General features: G+C 44.1%; 1 protein-coding gene across 4 annotated transcripts in view; it reads right to left on the reverse strand.

Annotated features, from left to right (window-relative positions):
- Positions 1-13,786, reverse strand: part of TRAPPC8 (trafficking protein particle complex 8) — a 431,358-nt gene that overhangs the window by 251,722 nt on the left and 165,850 nt on the right. For all 4 annotated transcript variants that reach the window (XM_029591182.1, XM_029591181.1, XM_029591183.1 and 1 more), the window contains one exon: positions 4,836-5,060. In XM_029591182.1, coding sequence (XP_029447042.1) covers positions 4,836-5,060 — 225 coding nt within the window. The remainder of the gene's footprint in view (positions 1-4,835; positions 5,061-13,786) is intronic.

The raw sequence follows: 13,786 nt of genomic DNA on the forward strand, positions 1-13,786 counted from the left end.
CATCGCTATGCCCGTAAGTTTTGAAGATAATTGTACTCTATTCGCTAAAGGCTCTAAGAACAGGGCAAATAGAAGAGGAGATAGTGGGCATCCTTGACAGGTTCATCTCTCTACATCAAAAGGGGGGGGGGGGGGTGTCCATAACCTCCATTAACTTTGACTCGTGCAGTAGGAATATGGTATAACAACCTCACCCAGCCAAGAAAGAAGGGGCCAAAGCCCATTCGTTCTAGTGTTTGAAATAAAAATGGCCAATGGAACATATCGAACACTTTTTCCGCATCTATGGATAGTATTATTGCTGGGACAGACTTTCTTGACCCACCATATCGTGACAATAACCTTGTGTATGTTGTCTGACACCATACTTTTAGGGATAAAGCCCATTTGATCTATGTGTACTAGATTGGATAATATTATATTTAGACACTCTGCCAATAGGCGCACTAAGAGTTTAAGATCTAAGTTAATGAAGGATATAGATTGATACGATCCACAGTGGGGCGGATCCCGACCTGGTTTAGCTAGGATCGTGATCCCTTTCTAACCCTGTTAAAATATTCTACTAGAGGCTCAAAGAGTTGGGAGGAACCTTTTTTATAGGAAGCACTAATGAGACCATCCAGTCCCAGGGCCTTTCCCGATTTTAACAATTTCATACCCAGGGTTACCTCTTCTGAACTGATAGATGCATCTAGAAATCTTGTTTGGGCCTCTGTTAGACAAGGTAAAGCGATTGTAGCCAAATGGGCACTGATATCCTGATCCACTTTGGCTGAGTTTTTACTATAAAGGGATGCGTAAAATGCTGTGAAGCATGCACGTATCTCGGCGGGTGAGGTGGCCATGTCACCAGAGAGTTTTAATTTTGGTAATGGTATTTTGGATAATTTTAGATTTTAATTTCCTCATTAGCCATCTGCTTGCTTTATTACCTTCCTCAAAGTGAGCTCTAGTTGGTGAGCTCTAGTTGATGTGCTATTTGATCGGAGTCTAGGAGGTTCAAATCTTGTCTAGCTTTTAACTGTTGGTAAATCCCCGCTGTAAGGTTTAGCATATGAGCCTATGAGAGATTCTCAATCCGCTCAATCAGGACAGACCCAGCTTTTTCTCTCTACCTTTTCCGATGTGAGGCCTCAGATATAAATAGGCCTCTCAGCTTTGGATCCTTCCCCACACAATACCTGGCGAGGTGACGGATGCACAATTCAGGGTGAAATATTCCTGGAGTTTGGAAGCTGACAATTTACAAAAATCTCCATCCTTTAACAGGCTGACATTCAGCCTTCAGTATTGTTGCCTGGTATCTAGGTCCGACCAGGTGATATCACCGATTCCTACTTCCTGTAACCGGTTTTGTAAGAGCTTATCAATGCAAAACAAATCTATGCGTGAGTATGTGTTATGAAAAACAAAAAAGTATACATTCTAGAGTGTGGGTGACACTGTCTCCAGATATCTATAAGCCCCCAATTCTCCACCAACATGTTGCACTCCTTTATCCCCTGTCCCCTATTATATCTTCGGGCAGATGTATCTAGCCTAATATTGCGAATAAAATTGAAATCTCCCCTCAGAATAAGTAATCCATCCGCATTTTGAGATAGAATAGTCTCCAACTTACCCACAAATGAACCTTGGTCACATGGGGTGCATAAATGGAGAGGATGGAAAAGATTTCATTCCCAATCCTAATTTTAATATAAATATACCTTCCCAAAATATCGGAAACAAGGAACAAGAGTTCAAATGTGAGGAAGCCTGTAATTAAAATCCCAAATCCTGTATATTTTGCTGCTTTGGAACTGGCAGCTAGGAAAACATGTGGGTACCCCTGGTTTTACAATAGGTATTCATAGCGTTTCTTTATATGCATTTCCTGGAGGAGAACGATATTTGCTTTATGACTCAAAACAAGCTTCGTTTTCTGTGGGTATTGAGACCTTTCACGTTTAAGGATAAAAATCGAACAGTCATAGGTCCTAATTTAGATAGGATAGACGATAAAAAACAAAAATAAGTTAAATGAGCATTTTTCCATCCTCTCCTTACAGAATATTGACAGTGAGCAGAAGAACTGTCTATGTTCACATCTAAACTTTCCCCTTGCAGGTGGATCTATAATTCCCCCCCCCACACCCAAAAAACAAACAAACAAAAAAACGTCTACTAGACCCAACCCGTGGATCCCTCCAACCATGGGGTAGCCACTGAGTTGGAAAAGAAATAACTCCCACCCCCTCATTATCAAGATTTATCTGTATCACTAGTGCAGAACTAAGCCTTGCAATGTCACAACCCAAAATTTGTAATGCATAGCACAACATCTAAAAATTGTCAAAAGCTCAACTTTGTCACTACTGACAGACGCCTATGCAGAAAAACTATGAAAAACTGTAGGTCTGGTAAACCAACCATTATCACTGTTCCTGTTAGATTTACTGTTCATCCTTGGGCCGACATCATGGAGTTCATGTCGCTGAATGGCGCCGCAGCCGTCTTCCTTCTCCAACCTGGCGCCATCTTGAGGTGTTGGTTGTCTTCACCTCCAGCCCGGAGGGCTTTTGCATAGAAAAAGTTATGGATAGTCCAGCATGCTTAAAGGCCTCGGCCGCCTCTGGAAAGGATTTCACTCTAAAGGTAACCCCGTTGATAGCGAACGATAGGCCGAATGGGAAAGTCCATCGGTATCTGATCTTTTCGGTGTGAAAGGCTAATGCGATTTGCTTAAGTTCGACATGTTTACGCAACGTGGATGGGACAAGATCATTGAAGATGAATAGTTTATGCCCCTCCCAGAGACATTCCAATCTTTTTCTTGCAGCTGCTGAGATTTTTTTCTTTTAGAGAAAGCTGTGCAGGCATATTACGATGTCTCGCACTCTGTTTGCCATAGTAGGACCTAGTGCTCTGTGAGCTCTTTCAATTTCAATTTGTTGGGTTGGAGCAGGATCAGAGGTCTGCGTACCTTCATCAGAGGAAAGTATAAGGTTACAAATGGAGTTGGCCATGGAAATACAGTCCATATATTCTGGAGTCTCTGGGACGCCTCTTATGCGTAAATTGGATCGCCTAGAGCAATTCTCTAAGTCTTCAATTTTTTCCATTAATAAGGCATTCTCCTTTTGCAAGTTTTTCTGCTCAGCCAGCACTTTAGAAGTGGCGTCTTCCTGGCTCTCTATGCAGATGTCAATGTCATCGACCCACGCTCCAAGTGCCATGAGGTCCTCACGAATGTCTGAAATGGAGTCTAATAGTTCTTGTTTTTGTTGCTTCATAACCGATCGTATCTCCATAAACCGCATCTCATCTCGGGATGGTAATTCGGCAGAACTATAAGGTGAAAGTCTGGTAGGTAAATCAGGAGTTTCAGCTCCGTTCCCTGAGGCCTGTATGGGTGCATGGCTCTCATCCTCCATCAGCTCAGCCGCGTGTTTAGAAAAGGAGAGTTGCTTTAAATCAGTCATCTTTTTCCATCACCATCAGAAAACATTAGGCAATCGCTGGAGCTAGCTATAGTCAGGTTGAGACCGCTGATAGCGATTTTAGAAGGATTCGATCAGGGATTATCGGGAGCTTCAGGGTTAGGCAGCCATCTTCCACTGGTGACGTCAGCACCCCTCATCATACCAGACTTATCACTTACGTTCCAGGCCTATGACGGATTCAGTTTCCAATGTTGCCAGTGCCAGGTACTGCTGTCACTGTATCCAAGCCTAGTCTCTGCCATTCAGTGTGCAGTGGTGTTGGGCACAGATGTCGGTACAGCAAATCCAAAAGGAGCAGCAGTGCAAGGCTGATAGAACCTGCCAATCATTACTCTGGGACAGTGGGGGGATCCCTTTGAAGTAATCAATCCAGCAAAGGCAGGTGGGAACTAAACTGACTGATCCAATTGCAACAGCTCTTCCAGAAAGACCCTGAAGAGAGTTGTTTTACTCTCTCTGTGCCAGGACCAGTGTGGTGGTGGTAGGGAAGCCAGACACCATTTAGAAGGAGATCCTCTTCCTACTGCTGTTTGCTTCTCCACTACCAGCATGATGACTGACCAGGTATTTATTTATATTTGTATATCATCAATCTATATAAAAAACACAATCATAGCACTTCGCAGAAGTCAAGACATTCATAAAACAATATAAAAAATCTTGCACAAAGATTACCTAGCCACATAGTGGCAACAATTACTTTTGGGGGAATTGGAGGGAGAGAGTGACAGACAGTAGATTAAAGAGAGATTGTGTCTATGCTTTTAGTATTGTACTGCATTAAATTCAGGGTTATTTGATGAAAATTGGGTACTTGGCCTTGGTGCTAGAACCAATCCTTCATGTATTACATTGATTCCTATAGGAACAGCAGTTTTGACTTAAGACACTGTTTTAAAGAACTAGTGACTTAAGTCAAAGGAGTTCCTATATTAGGAAGATTAAAATACACTTTCCACAAGCAGGATTGGCTTTAGCTACTGGCACCCTACAACTGCAGCGCTCCTGGGCAACCATACCAATTTTACAACTAAAACTGATCCTGTCCACTAATCAATGAAAATATAAGTAAAGGAGATGACCAAATAAAAACTGGGATGTCAGAAACATTCATAAATTACAATTACAACAATGTTAAGAGAGTGAATGAATCAGAAACCCTTGAGTGAACAGAACACACTTTAATGTGCTGTTGTCAACTGTCAGAAAGCTACATAGGGTTTAACAAGCAGCTACTGTATTTGTCAAATGAATTACTAGTTTCATAAAGTAATTTCAATAGAAAAATCTTTTTAAGCTATCAGTCACCATGATTTTATTTATTTATTTATTTTTATTAATTCTTACCTTGTAAACGTAAAGATACTCTCTGAGGAAGGCTGCCTGCTGAGCTGCTGGTTGTTTACTCTCATTGATTAAAATATGTCTGAAGGCAGATACCGCATTATCAAGCTGACGAAGTGTAAAAGACTGCCGGCCAATAGTGAAGTTAATGTGATCCTCTGCGAGAGACCAGCCTTTCCCTTTGTAAACTTGCATTGCTTGACAGTAACAACGCAAAGCATGTTTCTTCTGTAAGGAAAGTGAACACAATGAATTCTGTATTTTCAGTTCTCTAATTATTATAAAAGCCTAGCAGAATACTAAAAGACACATCATTCATTACTTCAATTTTACAAGGACACGAGCGATTTTACATGTTTCTGAGCAAAAAAATGGATAAGGAACAAAGTTAACAAAAAGCTTCTTTAAGACATGTATTCAAAATCTCTCAGTAAACCTTGGATCTTATTTGTGAAACAGGTCTTACAAAATAACTTTACTGAAAATCTTTTGAAGGAACTAGCAAAATTTTGAAGAAACTGAATTGAGCCAACTTCAAAGCTGTATTAAAATGCTTTCTCCATATTGTACATAAACTATTGCATGGATTATAGATCAGCATGAACTGATCTGTAATCAGTTAACAGCCAGAAATGTGTGTAACTTTGTTAATTGACCTATTATTTGTATTTCTGTATGAATAGATCATCAAAAAAGTGAAAATTACGTATTCTGAACAAATGTTCAAGGACAGCAGGATTTAAGTCCTAACAAGTGACAGGTCGATCCAGTAACGTGCAGTTAAAGATTGCCCGTCTGTAACGTGCTGGGAGCGCACAATACAGACGAGTAAGGCCATCCAGCCATACAGTCTCCAATTTCACGCGTCCTTAGCGCTTCCTAAAATAAACACCTAACCCTTTCCGCACCCAGCATGTAAATGAACGAAAAAGCTGTATAATGAAGGAATTAGCTATTCCCCTCCGATACTGTAACGGGCGCTGATATTATCTCCTTAGGAACGCGCTGTTTTGCCGCGGCCTTAACCTGTTAGTTTACCGCCTCCCCCTAGTAGGAGTTAGGACTGTGTAACAAATCCATCGACACCGCTTAAGATACTCAAACACAATAAAACAATAAGCCTGGCACCTTCCTTGATGTAGTACGTCCCGGATGCCCCCCCCCCCCCCTCCACAGCATGCCCGCCACTACCCCTTTCATCAGCTGCATCCACCCATTATGCCCCTCACGGGCATGTCCCGCTTCACAGAGCGCTCCCACTCAAATCCGTTCATGGGTATATACCCTTTCGCCCCCCTCACAGCGCCATGCTACCACTGCGACCCGGAGGAGGTGAGGCACAGCGGCGAAGACAGACGGGAGAGGAGAAAAAGCAGAGCCGAGCAAAGCAAAAGCGTGCAGCAAGCCGGCGAAATAGACCTGCGAGCAGAGGCAATAGCAGCGGTTCGGTAAGCCTGGCACCCTCCTTGATGTAGTACGTCCCGGATGCCCCCCCCTGCCCAGCGCGCCCGCCACTACCCCTTTCATCAGCTGCATCCACTGCGACCCGGCAGTCCCGTGAGGCCTACAAAAAAAAAAAAATCCCCGGCTCCCGCGCCCCCGCACTGGCCCGCCGACTCTACCCCCCCCCCTCCTCCCGATCGGCGGCGACGAAAACCAAAGCAATTTTTTTTTTTTTAAAAAGCGACATCACACATTGCATAAAATAATTTCTCCAGCCTTAAAGCGACTTACTTTTGGGATCTGTCAAGATCCCAAAAGTAAGTCGCAAAAGTAACTTACTTTTCTGAAGCCATCAGGAACATGATCTTAGCTCCTCCGGACGAAGACGAAGATGGCCGCCTGCACGGGGAAAGCGTGCAATTGGCAGCTGAAGACGTGACGTCACGTCTTCAGCGGCCAATTGCACGCTTTCCCCCGTGCAGGCGGCCATCTTCGTCTTGAGCTATGATCGTGATGGCTTCAGAAAAGTAAGTTACTTTTGCGACTTACTTGACAGATCCCAAAAGTAAGTCGCGTTAAGGCTGGAGAAATTATTTTATGCAATGTGTGATGTTGCTTTTTGAAAAAAAAAAAAATTGCTTTGGTTTTCGTCGCCGCCGATCGGGAGGAGGGGGGAGGGGGGGGTAGAGTCGGCGGGCCAGTGCGGGGGCGCGGGAGCCGGGGATTTTTTTTTTTTTTTGTAGGCCTCACGGGACTGCCGGGTCGCAGTGGATGCAGCTGATGAAAGGGGTAGTGGCGGGCGCGCTGGGGAGGGGGGGGCATCCGGGACGTACTACATCAAGGAGGGTGCCAGGCTTACCGAACCGCTGCTATTGCCTCTGCTCGCAGGTCTATTTCGCCGGCTTGCTGCATGCTTTCGCTTTGCTCGGCTCTGCTTTTTCTCCTCTCCCGTCTGTCTTCGCCGCTGTGCCTCACCTCCTCCCGGAGCAAGGCTGCTTTCGCGCCCTGCTCCGGGAGGAGAGACACAGCGACGAAGCAACAAAGACTTTTCGTGTTTTTTTACACTTCCTGGTTCCTGTCATTCCAAATGCCATTTGAAATGACATTTGAAATGACAGGTACCGTTGCACCCTGGTTACTGTATAGGCGCTGTATTAAGCGCCTATACAGTAAAATGGGTTACGCGGCCATAACCCTTCCCTACCGCTTTAAAGCCGCGGCATGCATTTGCATGCGATTAGAGGAGAGTATCGGGGAGTTAGTGAAGAGAACTGTGCGTGCGGGGAGGAAGGGTGCGCCTGACACTACCTCACTGTTTCTACCGTGGCCTTACTGGATCGACCTGTGAGTGATGTCAGACAGAGCCCAGGTCAGAAGCCTCAACTTCACATCTAGAGCTTTCAGAAGTCCTACTGAGCACATGCAGGATTGTCCCATATCGTAGGCATCATGCAAGGGACCCTCTTAGTTCTTTAAGCTAAATAAAGATGCCAACTCCTCAGGGAGTGAGTTCTGAGGACATATCTTGCTGTTCTATGAGAACAGCTGCTACAGGTAACTTTTTTTCTCCTTATTTAAAGAACTTTGATATAAAACAGAAATGGAAACACACAGCTACGAACAGGAATCACCAACATAACTCATGGTGTAAACAAATTTCACACAATTCATAAGTCATAGAAATGTCTGCAACAACCCCATATAATTAGTATTCTCACGACACTGCACACACCAATGATCTAGATAAACTTCCAGAAAGAGGCAATTGTAATCCTGGTAAATAAAAGAAGCTAAGCTAGTATTTTTGGTAATGGCACTGGGCTAAACGGAGACTGGGTGTAAGAGCTCTGGGACATCCCCTCTTAAAATCTCTGAAAACTAACCTACTCAGACCCTTAAAAATCAGCTTTACTTGGTAATACCTTGCCCCGGAAGACGTAGAGTTCAAGACGCCCTGGTTTGTTAGGTAAGAAGGCAAGGATATGAGCAGTAAAGTTGTCCACAGCAGGACAGAAAAGCAGACACCCCAAAATGGCGGCTGTGAGTGAGGAACTAAAACGCTGGCAGCGATATCAGAAGAGGTACGCCTTCAAATCTCAAGCAGCGTTTCCGCAGCGCTGGATGAACGTTTAATAAAAATACAGTCTGCTATGGATGATATCAAAGGCAGCCTAGAAGGGTAGTCTAAGCACTTAGACCATGCAGAGGAGTGCATTTCAGCCCAGGATGATAGGCTGGCCGAGGCAAACCAAACGTTGCGAGAGGATGACATATGACTTCCTAGAAAAACGACTTCCTGATCATGTTGGCCTAGTGATTCCAGAGGATCACCTCAGGTGTGAGCGGATACACCGTATTGGCCTGCCACATGCTAGGGAAGATAAGCCTAGGCCGGTCCTGGTGCGTATCCAGAACTAGTCTCATAATATCAAGCTGCTGCGAGCCTATCAAAAAGCAGTCATAGATTACATGGAAAACAAAATCTTGCTCTTTAATGATTTTTCAGCTCAAGTTGCTGCACAGAGGAGAGAAATGTCGACGGCATTTTCTGACTTACTCTGTAGAGGGATCCGATTTGCTTTATTGTTTCTGGCCAAGCTTCGAAAACACTTCCTTAATAAAATGCTGGTTTTTTCCTGGTAAAGGTGCATGGATAAGCCATGCCAGACGTGTACTAAAGAGGCGGGGGGGGGGAATGACTTTCCTGATCTAAGGATTTTACAATGCAGCATGCCAATTGCGTTTTGTAGGTGAGTGGATTACCGGCAAGGTTGCCTTTTGTGAAGCTGGGTTACTTGAAAATAAGCTAGCACCTTGGTCCCCACTGTACTTAATTCAAGTCTCACAACAAGAACTACAGAAACTAACATCTCTGTTGTACCCTTGTGACCAGGCTTAGAGGTGGCGGACGAAAAGAAGGGGCTTAAAGGGATATACGATAGGTCTTTGTTACTGCTGTTTCTGGGTAACTATGGGTTCTCCACCTTTCATGATTGGACTAAATTGGGAATTAAATATATGTTACCACTGTATGAGGAAGATAAGTCATATGTCCTATCTTCTGCTATGTCAAAATTTTAAGATCTCTCCTTTCAGTTTTTTGCATACCTACAAGAACGGCGCTATATAGGTTCTTTTAAATGGGAACAAATTCTTTTCAAAGAGAAGTTTCTTTTCCCAACAAACCAAGATATTTCTATCAGGCATAACTATTGCTAACCGGCATAGATTACATAAAAACATTTGCAGATCAGTAGCCTGCATTCCTTGCTACCTACTGGACATCAGCATTGGAGGAGGACATTTCTAAGGAATTTATGTCTGTTTTAAAATGCTACATTGTATTGGCCCTGATTCTAGCTTGAGGGAAATGAAATTTAAACTACTGCACTACACCTTTATAGATGACATTAGGAGATATCGAATGGGATTGGCTCCAACTCTGATATGCATTAAATGTGGAGAAGAAACTGCATCTTTAATTCACTGTTTTTTTTCATTGCAAAAAACTAGATGTGTTCTGGGACACATCTATTCGACAATACACTAGGTATAAAAGTCCTGAAAAGGGGCAGAAACAGATGCAAGGAAGGAGCCAAATTAATAAGCTAGCCCTTCAGGTAGCATGCTAATGCATTTTGGTGATTTGGGCAGAGGAAACTGCCTACAATTGACTCTTGGCTCCAGAGAAAGGTTGTACTAATGTAAATAGAATGGTTGGATTCAAACTGTTAGAAGCAGGATGGATGAGATATATTGTGCAGCATAGGAGTTCTTCTTCAATCGTCAATGGATATTAAGAGTGGATTGTTGAACACAGGATACGTTACACAAAGTGGAAGAGTGTTTCAAGAGGTTCTCTGCAAGGGGGGGGGACCCTGTGTAAGGGGCTCGAAACAACCTATCATTAGTTCAAGGGAGGTTTTTTCTGTTTCCCATGTATGGTTATAGGGGCCTGTTTTGCTCTGTTTAACTGGACTCTGTTTCTGTTCAACTAACATTTTGGAACGTGGAAAAGTGGGGATGGTTTGGCGGGGGGAGGGGGGGTCTGTGGAGTAAGGGGGTAGGAGAAGATTGTACCAATAAGAATGGTTTTGAATGACTGCTGAATGAGAGTAGTACATTACAGCATGAAAGATGGTGTGTGTGAGGAATAAATGAGGAAGAAAATGAAAAAGGTGGTTGTGGGTTTTCTGCACACTATCAGGTCAATACAGTAAAGTGCGACCGCGGTTACCCTGCTTCTAACCCGCCTTCTACTCACAATTTGGCCGCGTTAGTCCAACCCGCGATTCACTATCCCCTTTAACCCATTCTTACCGCCTCTTTAAATCAACGAGTAACCCCTTCCGCCCGCGGCATGTATATGAGATGTAAACGATCGGATTAGCTATTCCCCCCATTCAGTAATGTGCGCCCCGACTATTGCCTTTTTAACCTGCAGTTTAGCCGCGCATTTAACCTGCTAATTTACCGCCCACCCCTACCCCTGCGTTAGAGGCAGGGGTAAGGGTAGACGGCAAACTTTCCCCCAAAAGAAAACCTAAAAACCCCTCCTCCCGAAGCGACTGGACATGTAAAATATTGAAAACCTAAAATCCCCTCCTCCCGAAGCAACTGGACATGTAAAATATGTGAATAAGTGTTACCAACTTACTTTTTGTTTCTTTTTCAGCCCTTTCAGTCTTCTCTGCCGTCCTCCGGAGGGGGCAGCCGGTGGGGGCAGCCGGCGGCGAAAGCGGTTTCCAGCGGCCCCCTCCGGCGAAGATGGACGAATGCACGCCCGTAGTGCACAGGCGCTCAAGCCGATGAAAGCACATGGACGGGCGTGCGTGACGTACGCCGTGACATCACGCATGCGCGTTCATGTGCTTTCATCGGCTTGAGCGCCCGTCAATTTGGGCGCTCTAGCCAGCGAAGCGCATGACGTCATGGCGTACGCTTCGCTCGCTCTAGCCAGCGAAGCGTACGCCGTGAAGTCATGCGCTTCGCTGGCTCTAGCCATTGGCTTGAACGCCCAAATTGACGGGCGCTCAAGCCAATGAAAGCACATGAACGCGCGTGTGTGACGTCACACACGCCCATCCATGTGCTTTCATTGGCCTGAGCACCCGTGCACTATGGGCGTGCGTTCGTCCGTCTTCGCCGACGGGGCCGATGGAAGCCGCTTTCGCCGCCGGCTGCCCCCCTCCGGAGGACGGCAGAGAAGGCTGAAAGGGCTGAAAAAAACAAAAAGTAAGTTGGTAATACTTATTCACATATTTTACATGTCGAGTCGCTTCGGGAGGAGGGGGTTTTAGGTTTTACATATTTTACATGTCGAGACGCTTCGGGAGGAGGGGATTTTAGGTTTTTTTTGGTTAAAGTTGGGATCCACTTCCTGGTGCCTGTCATTTGAAATGACAGGTACCAGCGCACCCAGGATACTGTATAGGCGCTGTATAAAGCGCCTATACAGTAAAATGGGTTGCGCAGGCCTAACGCTTCACGGATGCTTTTTGGACGCGGCTTATATTTGTAAGCTATTTAAATACAGTATCGAGCGGTAGGTGAGCCGGACTGTGCGTGCGGGAAACGCGGGTGCGCCCAGCACTAACTCAGCTCTTCCTACCGCTCCTTACTGTATCGGCCTGTAAGATAGGGGTACTTGAGAGATTTCTAGAGAATAAAGGGGTAAAATGTTAGATTAGAGGCACTGTTTTTCTGTGGTTGCTACTGTGTATTTATTGCTTTGTTATGGAGTTGTATCCTCTTGTGTGTATTTTTCAATGATATGTTTGGGCTTTTCGATGTTAAACAAACTTTTCAATAAAAAATATTTTTGAAAAAAAAAAAAGAAGCTGAGCCACTAATGGTCTTTGCTGCTAAGGAATGCCAGATATGTGCCAGTTGCCCAACAAACCTAACAGTGAGGTCATGCGTATTAGTATAGCAACAAGGTCAGATTTCCTGCATCACATCCACCCAGAGTTGCTTTATCCCCTAAGAAGTTCCACTACATATGAAAACAGGAGCCTTGTTCACCACAACCCCTCCAACACATAGTATCAACATTAGAAAACAATTTAGAAAAGTATACAGGCATGCAATAAGCTCTATGAAGCAACTTACTCTCTTACTTCAAATAGAAATATGATAATCAGTCAATCAAATGAACTTCCATAAGGCTGCAGTTAAGGCTCAATTCATCTTTCCATTTATTTATCAGGAGTGAAAGTGTAGTTTTACCATATTGAGGGGGTCATTTATCAAAGTGCTATATGCATGCTATATGCATGCAAAAAACACCTTTAACGCATGCGAAAACGCCATTAATGCATGCGAAAGCACAATAGCGTTTGGTGCGATGCAAATGGGAAAAAGCGGAGGATATTGGGGCGGGAATGTTGGCCAAGTGGGCTGGGCTCACAGTTTTGCTTTAACACAAATTTTAACTACCCCTTTTTCATTTGCGTAAAGCTGTGCAATAGGGCTTTATCACGGTTGTGATGATTTTTTGCACATGCCGTTTTGAGCTCCTGGAGAGCCAGCCAAGCTATCATGGCACTCCTGGGGGAGAGAGAGAGGGAGGAGACTAGCCATAATGCCCTCACACTAGATTGGTATTTACATCTCTATGGGAGGCCCACCTAGCAACTCGAGGTGAGCTTTAGGTATTAGTGTAGGGGTTAGAGGCCACTTTGACATTCAAAGTGAGACGTACGAACAGAACAGTGCTCTCCTGTGAAGATTTGATGACCTTCGGAGTGAGGAAACTCACCCAAAGATGAGATTTGTGCAATGTTCTCTCAACCTAGCTTGATGGACACTCTACCTGGGTAACAAATTTTCGCAAATTGCGAAAAAGTTATCGCAATTTGCGCTAAGATAGCGCTTCGCATAGGTTATTAGTGCAAATTGCGATAAACTGCCTATTACCATAAAACACACCCCTTTTCCTATTGCATGCGATATTTAGTGCATTTTGATAAATCCAGGCCTTAGTCTGTAGAATATCCCAATTTATAAAAGAAATGCCCTTGACTGGAGGTCCCTCCTCACTAAGAAATTATTTCATCCTCTTCAACTTCCACAGAGACTGCTGTATATTATGTAACTTCCCAAACCCTTCTCATTTGCAAATAAGCCTGAAATGAATTATCTAAATTAAGCTCCTGCTGTAAATCCTGAAATGTGCAAAGCTGCTTATCATCCCAAAGTTGTGTGACATAGCACACAAATCCTTCTTTCTCCACAATTTAAAGACCAGATGAAAAGTACAGTCCACAACACTAAATTTGAGCCTCCGCAGAAAGGCCCAAAATCCAGAATACCTGTGATCTTACATTCAAAGTGTGGGCTATGAAAAGGCTTGATCAACGCACATAAAAAGGCCAATGAAGTAAGGTCAACCAAACTAACCTGTTCCTGGCTGGAAGGGGGACAGTAAATAAATCCATGGCTCTAGCGCTAAACTTTCAAAGGGAAATTTGATGACATGAGAAAAATAGTTAGAAAAAAGTGAAAGGTGC

This window comes from Rhinatrema bivittatum, chromosome 2 (genome assembly GCF_901001135.1).
Source record: "Rhinatrema bivittatum chromosome 2, aRhiBiv1.1, whole genome shotgun sequence".
NCBI classification, from domain to species: Eukaryota; Metazoa; Chordata; class Amphibia; order Gymnophiona; family Rhinatrematidae; genus Rhinatrema; species Rhinatrema bivittatum.